The 17,474-nt window shown below is 36.5% G+C and overlaps 10 protein-coding genes across 10 annotated transcripts; 3 read left to right on the forward strand and 7 right to left on the reverse strand.

Moving 5' to 3' along the window:
• Positions 1 to 100: 100 nt before the first annotated feature.
• Positions 101 to 4,920, reverse strand: GCK72_013860 (uncharacterized protein; the record flags this gene model as incomplete). Its single annotated transcript, XM_053730028.1, has 13 exons — positions 101 to 250; positions 318 to 444; positions 496 to 1,057; positions 1,103 to 1,309; positions 1,363 to 1,496; positions 1,551 to 2,433; positions 2,486 to 3,094; positions 3,145 to 3,751; positions 3,802 to 4,238; positions 4,285 to 4,444; positions 4,489 to 4,638; positions 4,685 to 4,823; positions 4,877 to 4,920. The coding sequence occupies 13 exons, from the start codon at positions 4,918 to 4,920 to the stop codon at positions 101 to 103; spliced, it is 4,209 nt and encodes a 1,402-aa protein (XP_053584800.1).
• Positions 4,921 to 5,424: 504 nt separating this feature from the next.
• Positions 5,425 to 6,429, forward strand: GCK72_013861 (uncharacterized protein; the record flags this gene model as incomplete). Its single annotated transcript, XM_003107690.2, has 5 exons — positions 5,425 to 5,523; positions 5,580 to 5,964; positions 6,014 to 6,140; positions 6,188 to 6,296; positions 6,343 to 6,429. The coding sequence occupies 5 exons, from the start codon at positions 5,425 to 5,427 to the stop codon at positions 6,427 to 6,429; spliced, it is 807 nt and encodes a 268-aa protein (XP_003107738.2).
• Positions 6,430 to 6,558: 129 nt separating this feature from the next.
• On the reverse strand, positions 6,559 to 7,428 carry GCK72_013862 (uncharacterized protein; the record flags this gene model as incomplete). The annotated part of the gene is made up of 5 exons (XM_003087327.2): positions 6,559 to 6,645; positions 6,692 to 6,800; positions 6,846 to 6,975; positions 7,025 to 7,250; positions 7,297 to 7,428. The coding sequence occupies 5 exons, from the start codon at positions 7,426 to 7,428 to the stop codon at positions 6,559 to 6,561; spliced, it is 684 nt and encodes a 227-aa protein (XP_003087375.2).
• A 129-nt stretch (positions 7,429 to 7,557) lies between these two features.
• GCK72_013863 (uncharacterized protein) lies at positions 7,558 to 8,329 on the reverse strand (the record flags this gene model as incomplete). Its single annotated transcript, XM_053730029.1, has 5 exons — positions 7,558 to 7,596; positions 7,645 to 7,789; positions 7,832 to 7,971; positions 8,016 to 8,123; positions 8,171 to 8,329. The coding sequence occupies 5 exons, from the start codon at positions 8,327 to 8,329 to the stop codon at positions 7,558 to 7,560; spliced, it is 591 nt and encodes a 196-aa protein (XP_053584801.1).
• A 23-nt stretch (positions 8,330 to 8,352) lies between these two features.
• Positions 8,353 to 9,185, reverse strand: GCK72_013864 (uncharacterized protein; the record flags this gene model as incomplete). The annotated part of the gene is made up of 4 exons (XM_053730030.1): positions 8,353 to 8,553; positions 8,605 to 8,679; positions 8,722 to 9,099; positions 9,153 to 9,185. The coding sequence occupies 4 exons, from the start codon at positions 9,183 to 9,185 to the stop codon at positions 8,353 to 8,355; spliced, it is 687 nt and encodes a 228-aa protein (XP_053584802.1).
• Positions 9,186 to 9,961: 776 nt separating this feature from the next.
• On the forward strand, positions 9,962 to 10,801 carry GCK72_013865 (uncharacterized protein; the record flags this gene model as incomplete). Its single annotated transcript, XM_053730031.1, has 3 exons — positions 9,962 to 9,968; positions 10,017 to 10,421; positions 10,680 to 10,801. The coding sequence occupies 3 exons, from the start codon at positions 9,962 to 9,964 to the stop codon at positions 10,799 to 10,801; spliced, it is 534 nt and encodes a 177-aa protein (XP_053584803.1).
• A 1,283-nt stretch (positions 10,802 to 12,084) lies between these two features.
• GCK72_013866 (uncharacterized protein) lies at positions 12,085 to 12,639 on the forward strand (the record flags this gene model as incomplete). The annotated part of the gene is made up of 1 exon (XM_003107681.2): positions 12,085 to 12,639. The coding sequence occupies one exon, from the start codon at positions 12,085 to 12,087 to the stop codon at positions 12,637 to 12,639; it is 555 nt and encodes a 184-aa protein (XP_003107729.2).
• Positions 12,640 to 12,808: 169 nt separating this feature from the next.
• Positions 12,809 to 14,007, reverse strand: GCK72_013867 (uncharacterized protein; the record flags this gene model as incomplete). The annotated part of the gene is made up of 4 exons (XM_053730032.1): positions 12,809 to 12,906; positions 12,955 to 13,270; positions 13,320 to 13,766; positions 13,810 to 14,007. The coding sequence occupies 4 exons, from the start codon at positions 14,005 to 14,007 to the stop codon at positions 12,809 to 12,811; spliced, it is 1,059 nt and encodes a 352-aa protein (XP_053584804.1).
• A 153-nt stretch (positions 14,008 to 14,160) lies between these two features.
• GCK72_013868 (uncharacterized protein) lies at positions 14,161 to 14,857 on the reverse strand (the record flags this gene model as incomplete). The annotated part of the gene is made up of 3 exons (XM_053730033.1): positions 14,161 to 14,261; positions 14,309 to 14,621; positions 14,666 to 14,857. 3 exons carry the CDS (start codon positions 14,855 to 14,857, stop codon positions 14,161 to 14,163), a joined length of 606 nt encoding a protein of 201 aa, XP_053584805.1.
• An 814-nt stretch (positions 14,858 to 15,671) lies between these two features.
• Positions 15,672 to 16,374, reverse strand: GCK72_013869 (uncharacterized protein; the record flags this gene model as incomplete). The annotated part of the gene is made up of 3 exons (XM_053730034.1): positions 15,672 to 15,757; positions 15,804 to 16,119; positions 16,162 to 16,374. The coding sequence occupies 3 exons, from the start codon at positions 16,372 to 16,374 to the stop codon at positions 15,672 to 15,674; spliced, it is 615 nt and encodes a 204-aa protein (XP_053584806.1).
• Positions 16,375 to 17,474: the final 1,100 nt, after the last annotated feature.

The following is a 17,474-nucleotide window of genomic DNA, read 5'->3' on the forward strand; positions in this document are numbered from 1 at the left end:
AACGGGGACAATAAAATAGAGAAAGGGGTAGGGGGTTGGATTTAACAAAAGTGGTTAATATGATGATAATGAAAACAATATTATCGGAAATCATGAAAAGTTAAAGGGTGATAGTTGTCTCGGGGCGCTGAAAAATTGGCGAATTCTGTTTGAGTATTGCTTTCTTTTCGTGCTTCTGCATCAACTTGAAGGTTCCAGTACCGACAGTCATCGGGGTTCCCATAATGATGCACTCAGAAACGCCGTGAATCTAAAAACAAAAAATAGTTAGGGAAGAATGTCCATTAGAAATACTGTTATTGTTTCACAAGACTTACCACATCTCTCTGCGAGAAGAAGGCTGCTTCGAACAAATGATCCATCGTTTTTTCGAACGAAGCAAGAAGAAGAACTGAATCCTTCATCTTGACAAGGCCGTTTCGAGTGATTCCCAGCACTTCTCCTCTGAAAATTTGATGATTTTATCAGTCTGAACAAGAGTGTTCATTTTCTCACCGATAGGTCATAACATCGGCGAGAAGCATCACGTGTCTTCTATCCAAACCGATTCCGTGGGCATCCATAGTGGCAATAATTTCATTGATAATGCATGTCCGAGCAGCTTCAATTCCAAGAACTTCAGCTACCACAAGAGCATTATTGAAATTAGTTTTTCTTGGATCAACACCAACAGAAGAAAGAACAGATCGGAAATCAGTTCCTTCAACAAGAAGTGAATAAAAGTCTCCCTTCTTTTCGTCAGCGTGGATGACACAACGATTGACTGAAGAGATTCCTTTAATGACAACGTTCCCGAGAGAGTATTTGAGCATTTGCATTGTCATTGTTTTACTCAATTTACTAGTTGAAGGTGGTCTAATTGCCATCATTGTCTTTCCATGAGCAACAATCTTGCATCCTCTCATCATCGGACAAACTTTCGATGTAGAAATTGCAAAGGCAATAGATTCTAGTGAAACTTCTAATTGCAGTAGGCGGATACGTTTAGAGTTGAGTTTAACGAGCAAGAAATAGTCGTCTGGCAGATAGACTTCTTCGATGTAATCACAGATTTCTCCTGAAAACCAAATTGAAATACAATATGACATAATTTGGAACTAACCAAGAGTTGTCTTTTCAATTCTAGCTTTTACTCGTCTTGCCAATGATTCATCATATGGATCCAACAATGCTGCAGTGATAATTGGGGTCGAGATAGTCTTGACCGCATTGATAATTTCCTTAATTCTGGGAACTCCCTGTGTGATGTTCATAGAAGCAACACCGGCGAAATGGAAAGTTTTCAGGGTCATTTGAGTCGATGGTTCTCCTAAAAATAGTCTCGATACATATTTGAAGCGATGCAATAATTGTCATACTAACCAATACTAGTGGCAGCAATCGCTCCAACAGCAGTTCCTGGTTCTGTGATGGCTCTGGCCACCTTGTAGTAACATAATTGTATGAAACTGTGAAGTTGAGTTTTTGTCAAACACGAATTAGTGAGAAGTAACGATCTGAAAATAATAAAATATTTAACCTGAGGAAAACAATAACAATAATAATCTTACCTGTATTCAGTCATGTTCTTGCACTTTGCACACTTCTCTCTGATATTCTCTTCAGCTGTCTCATGTTGTGAACAGTGAGTTTTTCCATTCTGCCATTTTTTACTCTTCCTAATTTCAGTTTGAAGAAGATAATCCTTGAGTTGCTCAGCAAAGTGAGGATATTTTCCTTTGAACTGCTTTTGAACTTCGTTCTTCAGAACATCCTCCAGTTTATCAGCTGGGATCGGTGTCTCTTTTTTCGTCTGAATATTCTTCGCATGCTCCAATACATGAGTGAAATCAACAACACTTCCATCTTTAGCTTCCATCATTGCTGGATCTAAACCATCTTCTCCGAAAACGAATTCGATAACATCTCCAACAGAAGATCGTACGGTGCCGTCGTATGATGCACAGAGATCCTCCAAACACTTGACAAGACGTCTTTGCATGTATCCAGTTTCGGCAGTCTTTACAGCAGTATCGACAAGACCTTCACGTCCTCCCATTGTATGGAAGAAGAATTCAGTTGGAGTGAGTCCTGAATAGAAACTGTTCGCGACGAATCCTTTAGCTTCTGGTGTCTTCTTTTTTCGCTCGAAATGAGGAAGAGATCGCTCTTCGAATCCATCCGGTGGTCGATGTCCAGAAATAGCCTGTTGTCCGACACATGCAATCATTTGAGAAATGTTGATAAAAGAACCCTTCGAACCACATACAGCCATAGTCAATGGCGCATTATACTTGCTAAGATTACGAAGACACACTTGTCCAGCATGATCACGAATCGTAGAAAGTTCTCGAAGAATGATAGCTTCAAGAGTTTCTTCTTCAGTGCAACCTGGTTGAGCTTTCAGTTTTCCTTCTTCTAATTCACGAATATATTGAGCGCATTGTTCGTAACCTGAATGAGAATATTCAACTCTGCTCCAAAAGTGATATTTATGGAAACTGACCTGTGTCAACCAGTTGCCCTTTCTCTTGAAGCAATCTTTCACTGGGGCGTACATCACCGATTCCAATGGAGAATCCTCGATTTGAAAGGAAGACTGGAGCCATTCGTGCTAACCTCCACATTGCATCAACAGCTGCATCTTCTCCGTAATCTCTCATTAACATATAGAAAATGTTTACTTTTGATGAAGATCCAAGAAGAGACTTATCCAGGACACCAGCCAGGAGAACCGAATTTCGAATGATAACATAGGAATCTTTCGAGCACAGCTCTAAATTTCCTGAATACGACTTATTTTTCGCAGTAAGATTTAGTGAGATCTGAGATCCTTTGTCGGGGCGAATAATGAGTTCGATGAGCTGTTTTCCAGTCCAAAGTTCCACTGGTTTTCTGATAGCTGGTGGTGGAATTCTTATTTTTGTCTGTTTTTTGGCTGAGGCGTCAATGAGTGCAGCAGCAAAACGATAAACTTCAGCTCTCGGAAGGAAAGTGTCTTTGTGGGTGAGCAAGTATCCTCCAGTAATGAAATCTTGAATGGCAGCAACTAATGGTTCTCCAGAACGAGGTGTGATCAAGTTGTTCTTCACATTCATGAGCTCACTTGCTTCAGCTGGAAAAGTAAATGGTAGAATAAGAAGATAAAATGAAAAACTCGTTTACCTTTCGCTTCATATGTTTGTGGCAAATGCAAATTCATTTCGTCTCCGTCGAAATCGGCATTGTATGGTGTACATGCACACTCATTGAATCGAAATGTTCTTCCCGGCATTACCTTCGCGCGATGACTCATAATTGAAATTTTGTGAAGAGAAGGCTGACGATTGAACAGAACAACGTCGTTATCATCCAGATGACGTTCCACAGTATCACCGAGTCGTAGAAGTTTAGCCAACTCATCTCGTTTTCCGTATTTCAACAACTTCTTGTTTCCTGTTTTCTTATCAACCAGATAATTGGCTCCTGGATGAATATCGCTTCCATTGATAACGAGTTGTCTCATTTTTTCAATGTTCGATGCATTAACTATTTCAGGGAAAGTCAATGTCATTGCAACGTGAATTGGAACACCAACTTGATCGATTCGAAGATTCGGATCGGGTGAAATAACAGTACGACCAGAGAAATCAACACGTTTTCCGCAAAGATTTCCACGGAATCGACCTTGTTTTCCTTTAAGACGTTGAGTGAACGATCGCATTGCTTTTTTTGGTTGCATATCTGGAGGAAGTCCGGACATTTCTGAGTTGATATAAAGAGCACATTGAATCTGAAAACTTTTGAATTGTCAATTGAAGATCTTGTTATTTTAGTTCTTACTTGAAGATGCTCCCAGGTTTCAAACAAAGTTTTGCTTGGTGCCCCATCCCGTTTGTGTTTTTTCAGAACATCATTGGTCAGCATAATCTCCATCAGTTTCATTGTGACATCATCTTCCGTGGTTCCTGATTTGACTTCAGAAACAACTGATGGTCGAATACATACAGGTGGCACAGGCATGCGAGTCAATAGGAGGTCGTTTGGGTGTTTTTCTTCTCCTGAACGGACCATTAGAACCGGAATATCCGCTTGCTTGACATTGGCGAATAACTTTTGTACAAAAAGTGGATTGAGAAGTGTAAACTTCATTTTCTTAACATGATCGCCGACTTCTTGATTAGCATTGAACATTGTCGCATATTTTCCGAGTTCATCAGCAGGAACTGGACTTGCGAAAGCAATTTTTAAGACGGTTCCAACGGCTTTCTTCACGGTGCCTGAAAAATGGTTTGTGTTGATATATACATGACTATGGAAATATACCGTTTTTTAATCCACACTGAGTGCAAGTCGAGCTCTTTTTACATGCCGCAACAATTCGTTTATGTAAAGCTTTTCGGTGCAAATAGTCGATATTGGGATTCATAACTTGGCGAGAAAAGACACGATGTTGTTCTGGATTGAGCAGAATTGATGAACAATTCTGAAAATTTCTCTGCTCCGAACATTTTTGTGTGTAATACTTACTTTGCAAATGCACTGAAGTAACTGAATTGTGAGCTTAAAGAATCCAATGTGAAAAACTGGAACATCGAGATCGAAGTAGCCGAAATGACCAACGCAATCAGTCAATCCAAGTCCACATGTAGCACATGTTCCAGTTTTTGTAGAAACTCCCTGAGAATTCAGTTTTGAGAAAAGAAAGAGATACTGTTTATCTTACCATTCTTGGATCAAGTGGACCATAATTAGCTGGTTGTAGCTTTCCACCAACATCTTCATACAGTTTATTGTTGAAAATCGGCACATGTGCCGTCTGTCTCATAAACTCGCAATCTCCCGGCGCGAATTTTACTCCGACACTGAAATATAAAAATATTTGGCATCTTCAAAACATTTAAATACTGAAGCTTACACTTTTAAAGCTTTATCGGCCTCGCGAAACTGTTCTTTACCCATTTCGCATCCAAAGGTCGAATTTTCCAAGCGGAATTCTGAAAAAAATAGTTAGAGAGGCGATAACACTGTTAAAATACAAATATTTTGAAAGTATTCTTCAAAAAAATTGATTTTGAATTGAAAAAGGCAAGAGTTCCTCTTGGGAAAATTGTGTGAATTTTCGCAACGACGCTCCGAAATTACGCGGTTTAGCTAAACAATACGCTCAAAGAATTTGAGTGGGAACTTGAAAAAAGAAATGCACATAGAAACTTTAAAGTTAAGTCAACTTTATTTTGCTTCGAATAATGCCTTAAAAGCAGAAGATTTTTCTTAGAAATGACCGGAACAAAATGTAACTCATTTAAAAAACGGATAATTTATCCAAAAAAAAGCGTGTCCACCAATCAGCATACTAACCATTGAACTGACCAAAAACAATCCAAATATTCTGAATTTGTTTCCCGATTCTCTCACTCTGTGCAACACATCACAATCATAATCAATTCGATTATTGTGCCAGAAATGACATTTGGAATTTCAACACTAATCCTCATCGTCCAAATCGTCGTCTTCTTTGTTGGATGTGGTGGTAAGAAGAAGCAAGCGCCAACAGTCAAGCCAGTAAGAAGAAGAGAATACTCAGATGACTGATATTTAATAATCTTGGAACTTTTCAGGGCACTCCTAAAAACGAGAATCGGTCTTCTGTAGCTGGTCCACCTCCTGCAGATGATGCAGCTGCTAAAGCAAAGGAGGAAGAAGAAAAGAAAAAGAAAGAAGAGGAAGAAGCTAAAAAGAAGAAAGAAGAAGAAGAGGAGGCTGAAGAAAAGAAAAAGAAAGAAGAAGAAGAGAAAAAGAAAAAAGAAGAGGAAGAGGAGAAAAAGAAGGAAGAAGAGAAGAAGAAGGAAGACGAAGAAAAGAAGAAAAAGGAGGAAGATGAGAAAAAGGAGAAGGAGGAAGCTGAAAAGAAGAAGAAGCAAGAAGAAGAGGAAGAGGAAAAGAAGAAAAAAGAAGAGGAAACGAAGAAGAATGAGAGTCAAAGAAACGGACCGAAACCTCACTGTGAGTCCCGAATCTGAAATGTTTTCAATCATGTTATTCCAATATTCAGTGACCATTGAACCATCTGGAGATTTGGCTTTTAAAGCTGAATCCACTTCTCAGACTAGAGTTACATTCAAGAATGTTCACACAAAGAAGATCATGTTCAAAATCAAGTTTTCGGATAATGCATATCAGTGAGATTTCAGGTTTTGAGACCTGTTAATTCAATCAAAAACTTCAGATCCAACCCAGTGTTCGGTACGATTGAACCTGGAAAGACTGTGGATATCGTTGTGACTCACAACAAGTCCCCGCATAAAGAGGCGAAAATGGTTATTGTCAATTCAAATGTGGGTCGCGTGATATTTTCTACTTCAACAAATGTTTCTTTTTCAGTTCGTTGGTGAAATGGATTTGGCCAAATCGTTCAAGAGTGTGCGCCCAACGGGAGGTCAAATTACAGTCAAACTTGTTGCAAACTGAATGAATCGGTGAATGTATGGATGAAGATGCAACAACTGTATTAATCTTATTGAGTAATAAATATTTAAAAGTAAAATATATCAATCGGTTCACAATTCTATGGCATTAAAAACCAATTTATTGAAAATTTCAAGTTGCTACCAAATTAATCGTGATTGGTCCTCCGGTTGGTTTCCGATTTCTGAATGATTTGGCCAAATCGACATCCCCAGCGTACTGTAATTTGTTGATGATGTTAATTTTCGAACTATAATGAACTTACCTTAGAATTGACAATAACTAATTTTGCTTCTTTGCATTGAGAAGGTGTATGAGTGACAATTACATCTGATGATTCCCCAATTTCAAGTGTTCCGAAAACAGGATTCATACTGAAAATGTATTAATGGTTCCTCGATTCTCTGAAGATTTCTCACTTATAAGAGTGATCAGAAACTTTCATCTTGAACATAATCTTCTCGTCTGATATATTCTTGAAAGTTAATCTTATTTGAGATTCAGATTCTAATTTGAATGCCAAAGAATCTCCGGACGGTTCCACGGAAACTGAAATTGTTGCTACTTTAAATGAGAATATTTCCGTGGAAATCCTCACTCAATGGCTTCTTTTCTCCTTTTCTCTCTGTCTTCTGAGATTTCGGATTCTCCTTTTCAGATGTTTTATCCTCAGATTTCACTGTTGTCTTATCTTTTGCAGTTCGAATAGTATCTTGATGACTTATCTTCTTTTCATCTGCATTTTCAGTCACTTTACTCACTGTACTTGCCATTGAAACCGGCCCTAATGTAGCCACTTCCGTATCTCCTTTCACGTGGAACTTCTGGAAGTTAGTGGAAGTTTCAATCGTGAATTTTCCGAATACTCACAGTTTTCGCTCCACTTCGGAATCCAAAACGACTCCGTTTTTCATTCCCATTATTGTTGGATCCACCTGCACATCCAATTGAGAAAACAGTGATTTGAGCGATAAAAACGAGAATCGAAAATATGGAAATCATGGAAGCAAAAACTGTTTTTTATTAAAATTAAACAACATTAAAGATTAAAAAGATAAGAAATGGTTCCATTTTTTAGACAGAGAGATGTTGTTTCAGATAAGGTTTACGTCCGATTGCTCATCTTCCTACTCAAATTAGATCGATAATTCGAAAAGTTGGACTTTTCATCTGAAAAAGCATTTGTTTTTAGACTGATCTTATCACACACCATCTCACTTTTTCAAGAGAGATTTTAATCAGATTCTTGAATAATTTAATGCCGTCTTCAATGACATGAAAAGACGCGTTATGAGTAATATCAAGTGGATCAATCATCATCAATGGAGACGTGTTCACTCCTTGCATTTCAGCCAATTTAGATCTGGAATCGAAGGGTTGTATTGAAAACTGACGTTTGACTCACTTTTCTATCACATTGAACCCATATATCCCAAGAGTTTCGTAGTCGAAATTCAGATAATATTCGAAAAAGTGATACAAAAAAGCTGAATATCCATGAAAAAGTTCATCAAAGCTGTAGTCAACTATACGATTTTCAGGTTTCTGAATTCACGATAATCACACAGTTCCAGTTACAAGTGTCTCACCTCAAACGGTTTCACAAGACATTCATTTGCAGCTTTTTGGGTGAAGTGAATGATTAAATGATTAATGATATATGAATTGAATTTGAATTTTTTCTCCAATTTTTCATCCTGCAAACGAATTTTTCATTTTTGAGTTCCAACTTTTATGAACTCACATGATAAACTCCGCCCAACAACTTGTTTGTTTTTGCCCAATGAATGATAAACATAGCCATTTTTCTCATTTTTCTCGACTTATCCTTCGCAATGAAATCATTCAATATTCTTGATTTCTCGACACTGATAAGGTTATTCACAGAAATATCGTAAGACATCTGAAGACACTGAATTTGGAAAGTCATTTGAAGGCGCTCACCTTCATTTCTGGAATCTTGGTACTTTTCAATACGACTATTGGAGTTCTGACCAACAGAGTCCGCATTTCAAATTTTTCACGGAATTCTTCTTTATCAACCAAACATTGGAAAATGGCTTTGATTATTTCTTCTTGTGGGTACGAATAGAACTCGGCATATGTCATTGGATTTTCAAGGAGACACTGGAAGAAATTCATAAATTAAAACAAGTGTAATTGCGATTGAAAACAAACTTTTGGGTTATCAATAATCATCTGAAGTGGCCGGACCGACAAAGTGTTCTCTGATTCCGAAGATACCGCCATATCCTGAATTCGAGTTACCTTTTCAATGATTCATCGCATACTTACAATATCAGAATATCCATTCCGACGAACCAGAGATGAATATGATCCAAACATTGTACAAACTCCATTTTCAATCACATCAGAAATCCCTTTTTTGATAATTTCCACTTCTTCCTCTGCTATTTTCTTTCTTTCCGGATCTTCCAAGCAGATTAGTTCTGTCAAAACATCCATAAGAACGTTGTCAGTTACGTTTCGATCAATTGATGCTATTTTCACTAAATCATTTGCATCTCGGAGATGCATTCCATTGAGATCAACTAGAGAGTGGACTTCAATTCTCATTTCTTTCAGGCGTGGATCCGAACAAATATTTGTTGTTTCTTCTTTGTTTCCCAATTTCAGGAAAATAACTCCTTCTTGTTCAGAAGACGACTCAATCTGAAGTTATCAAAAAAAAAACCGGATTTCTTCATGAAAAAGTAAACACTTACCAGCTCTTCCGACTCATAACCAAATGCTGTCATTACATTAATAATTCCTGTTTTCGAATAATCTTGATCCCTTCCAATTTTTGTCCAACGAAGAACCACACATCGCAAAGAAGATGTTTTGTCAATAAAAAAATTAGAAACAGAATTCATGGTACTTCAGAAATGAAAAAGCAAGTATAATGGAACTGTTTCTCTCAACTCTTCCAAGACGAGAGAATGATTCTTTCGAAACCTACACAGTTCTCTTATCTTTCGCAAACAAAAATTTACGAAAAGAATCGAAAAATCAAATTGGGGCTTATGACGTGTATTGTTGTCATTTCCGTACTTTCACAACATGTGAATTCATAAAATGATCAGAAAATAAATGCACTTTTGGGACTATCACTTTCAGAATTTTTCTGACTTTTCAAATGTTCCTTGTCTTTTCAGATTGACTACAACTTTCCTCAACTGCCTTTCACAATTTTTCTTTTTTTTATTAGAAAAATCATCAAACCTCAGATTTCCCACACACTCCAATTTTCTCCAACAATCAAACCGATAAAAACCAATATTTTGTCATTCAATCCAATTCTTCCTTTTTTCTATTTCTGAATCTCTTCAACCTTCAACACTATTTCCTCTCTCACACTCAATGTCTATGGCCTTTCTCTCTTCTTTTCTCTATTGCCAACGAACGCAATTTCATGACATTTCTCATTTTTCAACCAGTACGCATATCGATATTTTCATTGATTTTAAAACATTTTCAGGTAACAAAACTGATTTTTTCTACACGGGAAGATAATTTTGAACTAGAAAAAGAGATGGACGGTATAGTCAACTCGAAATTTGAAAAGTGTTTTATTTGGTCTTTTTCAGAAAACATTCGTAAGTTTCTTCTCGATCTAAAAGCTCTCACCGAAACTAGGAAAGAAATGCAAGAGAAAGGACTGTTGACTCCATTCCAACTTCAACATAAACTTTCTATGGAGGAGCACATGAAAAACGAAATCCAGAACTGTATGAGAAGAGCTCAGGTGAAAATTGATGAGAAGAAGAAAGAAGAAGAGAAAATGATTGGACAGATTACGTACAGATTGGAGAGAAAAATAAGAGAAATGGATAAATTGAAGGAGGAAGAAGAATATAGACAACAAGTTGAGGAACGGTATGAAGCTAGAATGAAAAAGGAAAGGGAAGCAATGGAGATGCAGAGTTTGGCTGAAAATTGGTCAAAAGAAGAGAGTGGACACAAGGAAAAAGGCGCAATTTCCGAGAAAAAAGGTCAGAAAATGCTCAAATTAAGATCCATCTGAACGCGAAATTTATACATTTGGTAACTATTTACCAGCTGTTCAAATTCTGTAGCCAACTTCGAGTTTAACTTCAAGTTTAGTTCGCTAAAACTGAAGAAACACTACAGTTTTTCGAAAATCGTTAAAAGAAAGATACGGAAAATATTTCAATTTCTAATTGATTCTTTTTCTTAAATATTTCATCTATATAAATGGCTAACACAGAAGCAAGATCCGAAAATTTCAGAAACCACTAGCAGCAAGAACAAAAAGAATGGTAAGAAGAACAAAAAAGGAAAAAGTGAGGAGAGCGGATCATCCGGAAGTGAAGAAGTAAATGAGCTGAATATAGAAGAACTTTCTCTCTGATCTGATGACATTTTCCTTTTATTTTCAACCATAATGTTCTTTTTCAATATACAAAATCATGTTACTCTCCTAAAATTTTCTAGTCCTAAATTCTTATAGCAATATTGTAAATTGTCTCATATTTAATATTCATAACATGTTTGTCAATGTTTTAGAAGTACCACATTCCATTTTGTAATCCAAATTCCATGCCAATTCACCCTCATGTTCACTTATTTTTCTTTTTCATCCAGTGGTTTTTTTTGTAAATGCTTCATCATAATTCTCCTTCCAATTCAACTCTATTGACAATATTTCATCTACTTTTGCTTTACACTGTTCAATTTTTTTCCCATCCCTTGTTTTTCATCATTTCTTCTTCTTCTTCTTCTTCTTTTTCATCTTCCCACACAATTTCCTATGATGAAAATAAATCCATCTCGCTTCAATAACAACTCGCTTCTGCTCTTTCCATCTCGTCACTTCTAGTATAGTTTCTATGGAAACAAGAGGATGAAAAAATATGAAAACCACGAGTTACTTCAGAACATGCATGAGGTGCACAGCCAGCTGCGTCGCGGTCGCGTCCGCGTGTTTTCTTTTTCTCTAACATGTCTGGAGTCTCCTCGTTCTTTTCAACCTCGTCTCCCGGAGAACATATACACACTTCTAATCTTTTTTCTGCCTCTGGGAACATGAGGTCGAGTTATCAATACATACCAATATCAGTTCAACTCTCTCTCACTTTTCATCATTTTGCGCGTCAGTTTTGTTGTGATTGTCGTCAATCGAAGTGTCTGCAGACTATTCACAGTTTAACCGCTTTTCCATTTAGTTTATGCTATAGTTACCACGTGATTTTTTGTTTTAAAAAACCCCATCTATTTTTCTGAAACTTGTACTTTTCCAGTAGTTTAAGCTGAATGAAAATTGATTCTAACTAATCTAAGTCTCTCCAAATCTCAATTTGAAAAACGACCCCACGAATCCTTCTCCCAACGTCTTGTGCAACAATACAAATCTTTTCGAACATTCTAGAGCTGTTTTTCGGATTCCGCCTCTTCAAACTTTCATGTTCCCTTCTGAGTCTTGATAAATTCCTTATTCTTTTATCGTAAAAAATCGCAGCAGATTCCAAACGGATTAGTAACAGATATCTCGATGATTATCTTTATAATCCCATTTTTTCGACACGTCTTCTTCTGCAATCTTCAATTTCTAATACTCAGATGACATATTGCTTCATAATCTCTATTCACACTCTTTTTTCTCGTTGCCATCATCTATTTAATAAACTTTTCCAGATGGTCAAGTCTCCAAAATCCAGTAAAAAAGGAGGAAAAGGCGCTAAGCCTAAACAAGCTGTCCATATGGTTCACGTGAATGAACATCTCAATACTTCGTTTACTATCTTGTCATGTGATGGAGTGGAATTTAAAACCGATGGTCACACTATAAAACAATCGAAAATCCTCAACTTGGCTTCTAAAAACCTCGATCAGCCAACGACACCAATTCAAGTGGATAAAGTGAAAGGAGACACAATGAAACTCCTTTTGGAATGGATGGATCAGCACAAGTACGATGGTCCGTACATTTCAAAATCAGGTCCTGGACTCCGACTCCCCACCTGGGATTTCCGATGGCTCAAAGAACTTGATAACCAACAACTTTTCGATTTGATAACTGCAACAAACGACCTCCAAATCAAGCAGTTAATGGATTATTCATGCAAGACGGTGGCTAATATGGCAAAAGGAAAAAATCCGGATGAACTGAGACAAATATTTGGAATATTATCGGATGAAGAGGAAGCTGAAATAGCCCTTTACGAGCCTGGACCATCGAATGCAAAGTGATTTTTTTTTCTGAAATCTCAACCATCAAATTTTTGGTTTTATTTTATTTGTGACGCTATCATCTCCTGTCATTCTCCACTTTAATCCAATGTATAAAGTTTTTGCTTTGTGAGAAATTGAAAATTTATTCGAATTTTCAGGAATATAAAAGTTGAATATTGTAATTTATTTATGCTACAGTAGCCGGAGTCGATTCGATTTGCTCCATCTCGTTTGCTTTGCGTTTTCCCACTAATATAGTTTTAAGTAAACGCTTTTTGAAGCAACCTATAAATGATATCATTCAACAAAAATCTTAACCAAACAAGAATTTACCGTAGGCTGCTTTCCGATAAGGACTGATAATGAAGAAGTTCGGAAGAGGATCAATTGCTGGATACAATGCAATTGTCATAGACATTATGAAGCAATACGATCCAAGGCCTGCATCGAATATGGCGAATCCGAATTTCAAGGATACAGGAGTATGTAATAGGAGCATTGGTATCATAGTCTGGACAACCAATGCGTTGAATAATTGAGCTTGAAGAGCCTGTGATCGAGATGACGTCGTTGAAGCATTTCTCATGAGTCGTTTGATACGAAGGTAACATTTGATTCCAGATACTATAATCACTATAAATGATACCATCTGAAAATGTTTGAAGTGTTTAGTTACTTTGGTCGAAAGTTGACCTTACCACAGTAATTGACATAATGATCATTCCAGCTATTGGTCCCCAGTAAATGAGTAAACTGTCGTCTTTTTTACTTCTTTCATACATGAATGCTCCGAGATATTCGTATTCTTCGATAGGATTGTTGAATACTTCTTTTACATGGTTCCTCATATATTCGGTGAATTCTTCTGTTGGTCCACATAAATAAATTCCAGTGAGTGCCCAAATGAAACCAATTACAACTGGAATCAGAAGCCAAAGTATGAATTTCCAAGATTGGAATGTTCTTAGTAATGGATTTCCGCTGATAACCAGATATCTATAAATGAAATGAACACCGAAAATGGCGAGGGATGAACCAAAGAAACCCCAATAGAATGAATTGAGAATAAGAAGAAACTTTCGACTGAAAAGTTTATCTGAAGTGGAAATAAGGACAGCAACACTGGAACGATATGAATAATGGATCTGAAATCAATCGAATTTGAGATTTTTGAAACCATTTCCTTACCGGAACTAGAGAAACTTCTAATATTGAATAAAATATTTCAAATACTGAAATGAAAACCATCAAATATTTATAGACTCCCAACTGTTTCGGAGACTTTGTCAAGATCAAATAGATCAAAACACTATTGAAAAACACCGCAAGAGATGAAGCACAGTTATTAAAAATATGAAGATATTGAGGTAAATCGTATAGATTCATGATACTCACCAAGAAGGAAAATGAGCGAATCAGTATTGTGTCAAGTCGTAAGTTGACATCGAATCGCTAGACAGTCTCTATGGATTTGTGTTTTCTATTCTTCTAACTTGAATTTATGTTATGAACTTTGTAGTGACGACAGTAGTTTTCAAATCAAATTGCTGAGATCGGAGCTCCAGGAGCTGGAGCCACGGCGTTTTTAGAATTAGGTGGTGCATGATTATCGGATAATTGATAGTTTTTGTTGATGGATCCTGAACAATTAAGAAAAAATATAATTGCTTTTGGTCAAATCACTCACGAAAAACCGCTTTCCCATAAGGGGTGATAATGAAAAAGTTAGGAAGAGGATCAATTGCTGGGTATAATGATATTGTGATCGAGACAATACTACTGTAGATTCCCAACCCATTATCTGCAAAAACGAAACCAAACATGATGGAGACTGGAAAGTGTAGAAGGAGAGTTGGAATAAGTGTTTGAATGACAAGAGCATAGAACAATTGAGATTGAATCGATTGTGATTTAGCTGAAGAAGTTGTGATGTCATTCAATTCAGATATTGCTAGATAGCATTTAGTGCCACAGTAAAGAATGACCGCGAATGAAAATGTCTGGAAAGTATCTCAGTGATTCAAGTTGTTACAAATGAACTCACTACAACAACAGACATCGTTGAAATTGTAGAAAGAGTCTTGAAGTAAGGCTGGATTGTTCCATTCTCTGATTTTGTGTACAGTGGTCCTCCCAAATAATCAAAATTATCGATATCCATTTTGAAATCTCTCAACACAAATGGTCTCAGAATTTCAGTAGCTTCTTGAGTTGGGCTGCAAAGCAGCATTCCCATTAGAGCCCAGACGATTCCATTCAAAAAAGGAACCATTAACCAGAAAATGATTCTCCAAGAATAGAAGGTTTTGATGAGTTTACTCATGCCAATTGTCAGATATCGATAGATGAATTGTAATGCAAAAATAGCAAGAGAAGAACCAAAGAACGCCCAGTATATTGAATTGAGAACACGAATTGAGAAACGAGAAAAACGTTTGTCACTTAAATTCACCATTACCACTGAATAAGCACGTACTGTGTAACGAATCTGAATAATTCTGAAGCTTCCCTCGAACACGATTGAGTGTTATTACTTACCGGTACCAGAACTATTTCCAAAACGGAGTAAAACAGTTCGAAAACTGATATGAAAGCCAATAGGTACTTGTAAACCCCGAATTCTTTTGGTGACTTTGTGAGAATCAAATAAATTAGAAATCCATTGAAAAATAAAGAAATAGACGATGAGAAAATGTTTATGTAGCCGAGAGTTTTATGAATTGGAATTGTGGAAAACATACTGTTCAAATGTAAAATGAGAATATTTTAAGCGGAAAAATATGTGGAGGAAAAAGAGAAGAAACTCCCATGGGATACTGTACGTTTCTCGGTGTCTAACGAAAAACATAGCGAAGAGCGGGTACATACTTTGTTTTTAAATAAGAATGAAACTTCACAAAAAATAAATATTGAGAGAAGAACAAAGACTCTCCAAATATTCCCAGAAGTGTCATTCAAGGAACATTAAGTCTAGTTTTAAGTGACATCAAACGGAAGTAATATTGTATTGAACGAACAGCAGGTATAAAAGAGATTTATTTAAGGAGTTTCTAAATTTTCGAAGAATGATAATGAATCGAGTTAGGAGGTACCGTAGTTTCTGCAGTTATTCGACGGTCCTGCTTCCTGAAGCAACCTGTAATAATACCAGTTTCGGCAGTTCTGTCCAGAGTTTCACCCACCCAAAAGAGCTTTCCGGTAGGGTATGATAACGAAAAAGTTAGGAAGAGGATCAATTGCAGGATAGAGTGTAATGAGAAATGATAGATATCCACTGTATCCTTCGATTCCGTTGTTTGTTAGAGTCAACATGAAGAATACAGTTATTGGAATATCAAGTAGAATTGTTGGAATAATTATTTGGATAACCAAAGCATAAAATAGTTGCGATTGAAGAGATTTTGATTTTGCTGAGATTGTGGAAGAAGTTTCTATCATGTTTCGAATAAGATGGTAACATTTCAGTCCGCAGAATGTGATTATTATGAACGAAATTGACTGAAAAAGGGTTCTGAAAAGATATGGAGCAATTCAACTCACCACAGTTGAAGACATCAAAGACACTGCAGTTAATAGTTTATAATGAAGAATAATAGTTCCATCATTTGAAATTGTGTAAATCGTTCCTCCGAGATAAATGAAATTATCAATTGGTTCCTCAAAAGAATCCATAACGTGTTTTCTCGATAATTCAATCGTTTCTTTATTCGGACCACACAGATAATAACCAAGGAAACACCAGAAGACTCCCATTAGAAATGGAATTGATAGCCATAAAATGAATTTCCACGAATCGAAAGTTCCCATTAACTTGTTTTTACTGATAGCCAGATACCGATAGATGAAATGAACGACATAAATGGAAAGAGTCGATCCGAAGAATCCCCAGTAAATTGAATTTAAAATAAGAAGAGACGAACGGGATAATGATTTATCTTTCACTGATATCATCACTAAATCAGTTGTGTCAAACGAATAGTGAATTTGAATAAGGTGTTCTGAAAGTAGATAGAATGGGGTCACTTACAGGTACTAAATAAGCTTCCAAAAGAGAATAAAACATTTCAAAAATTGAAGTGAAGACCAGGAGATATTTATAGACACTCAACTCTTTCGGTGATTTTGTTAATATCAGGAATATCAGATATGAATTGAAAATTATGGAAAATCCACAGGATGTTGTGTTGAGAATATTCAAAAGTTTGTGAACTTCTGCACTCCTGACCATTGCTTTTTCAAAAGTGATTCTACTTTGAAAATGTCAGATATTATCACGAGGAAGTCTACTTATTTTTGTAGTCGTCAGAGGTAAACCCAGACGATTCTCTTTTTTTCGGTTTGGAGTAGGCAAATAATGATGTTAATCAAACCCGCAAGAAAAGGAAAACAGACAAGTTTGAAATCTCTTGAGAGCCATTGCGTATTGATAATTTTAAAGTTTTATGAAAACTTATGAATCATTGGACAGACTCTTCCATTACCCAACTTCAACTGCTTACCTTGATTTGTGTGATAACGCGTAAAACTTTTGATTAGGAGTAAACTCCGAATGCCTAAGTAGCATACCGTGTAACGAATCTGAATAATTATGAAGATTCCCTCAAACTCGGTTCAATTTTCTTACTTACCGATACCAGAACTATTTACAAAACGGAATAGAGCAATTCAAAAACTCAGATAAAAGCCAATAGGTAACAAAAAAATGTTGAGAAAATAGAGGGATTCGAAAACAATCTAAATTCTAAAGAGATGAACACAGCTGGTGAGTAATGAAGCCAGAAAAAAAAATCAAATGGTCAAAGAATGCAGTTTTATGAGGAAACTTAAATTCAAAACAAACAACGTACATACTC

This window comes from Caenorhabditis remanei, chromosome IV, assembly GCF_010183535.1.
Source record: "Caenorhabditis remanei strain PX506 chromosome IV, whole genome shotgun sequence".
NCBI lineage: Eukaryota > Metazoa > Nematoda > Chromadorea > Rhabditida > Rhabditidae > Caenorhabditis > Caenorhabditis remanei.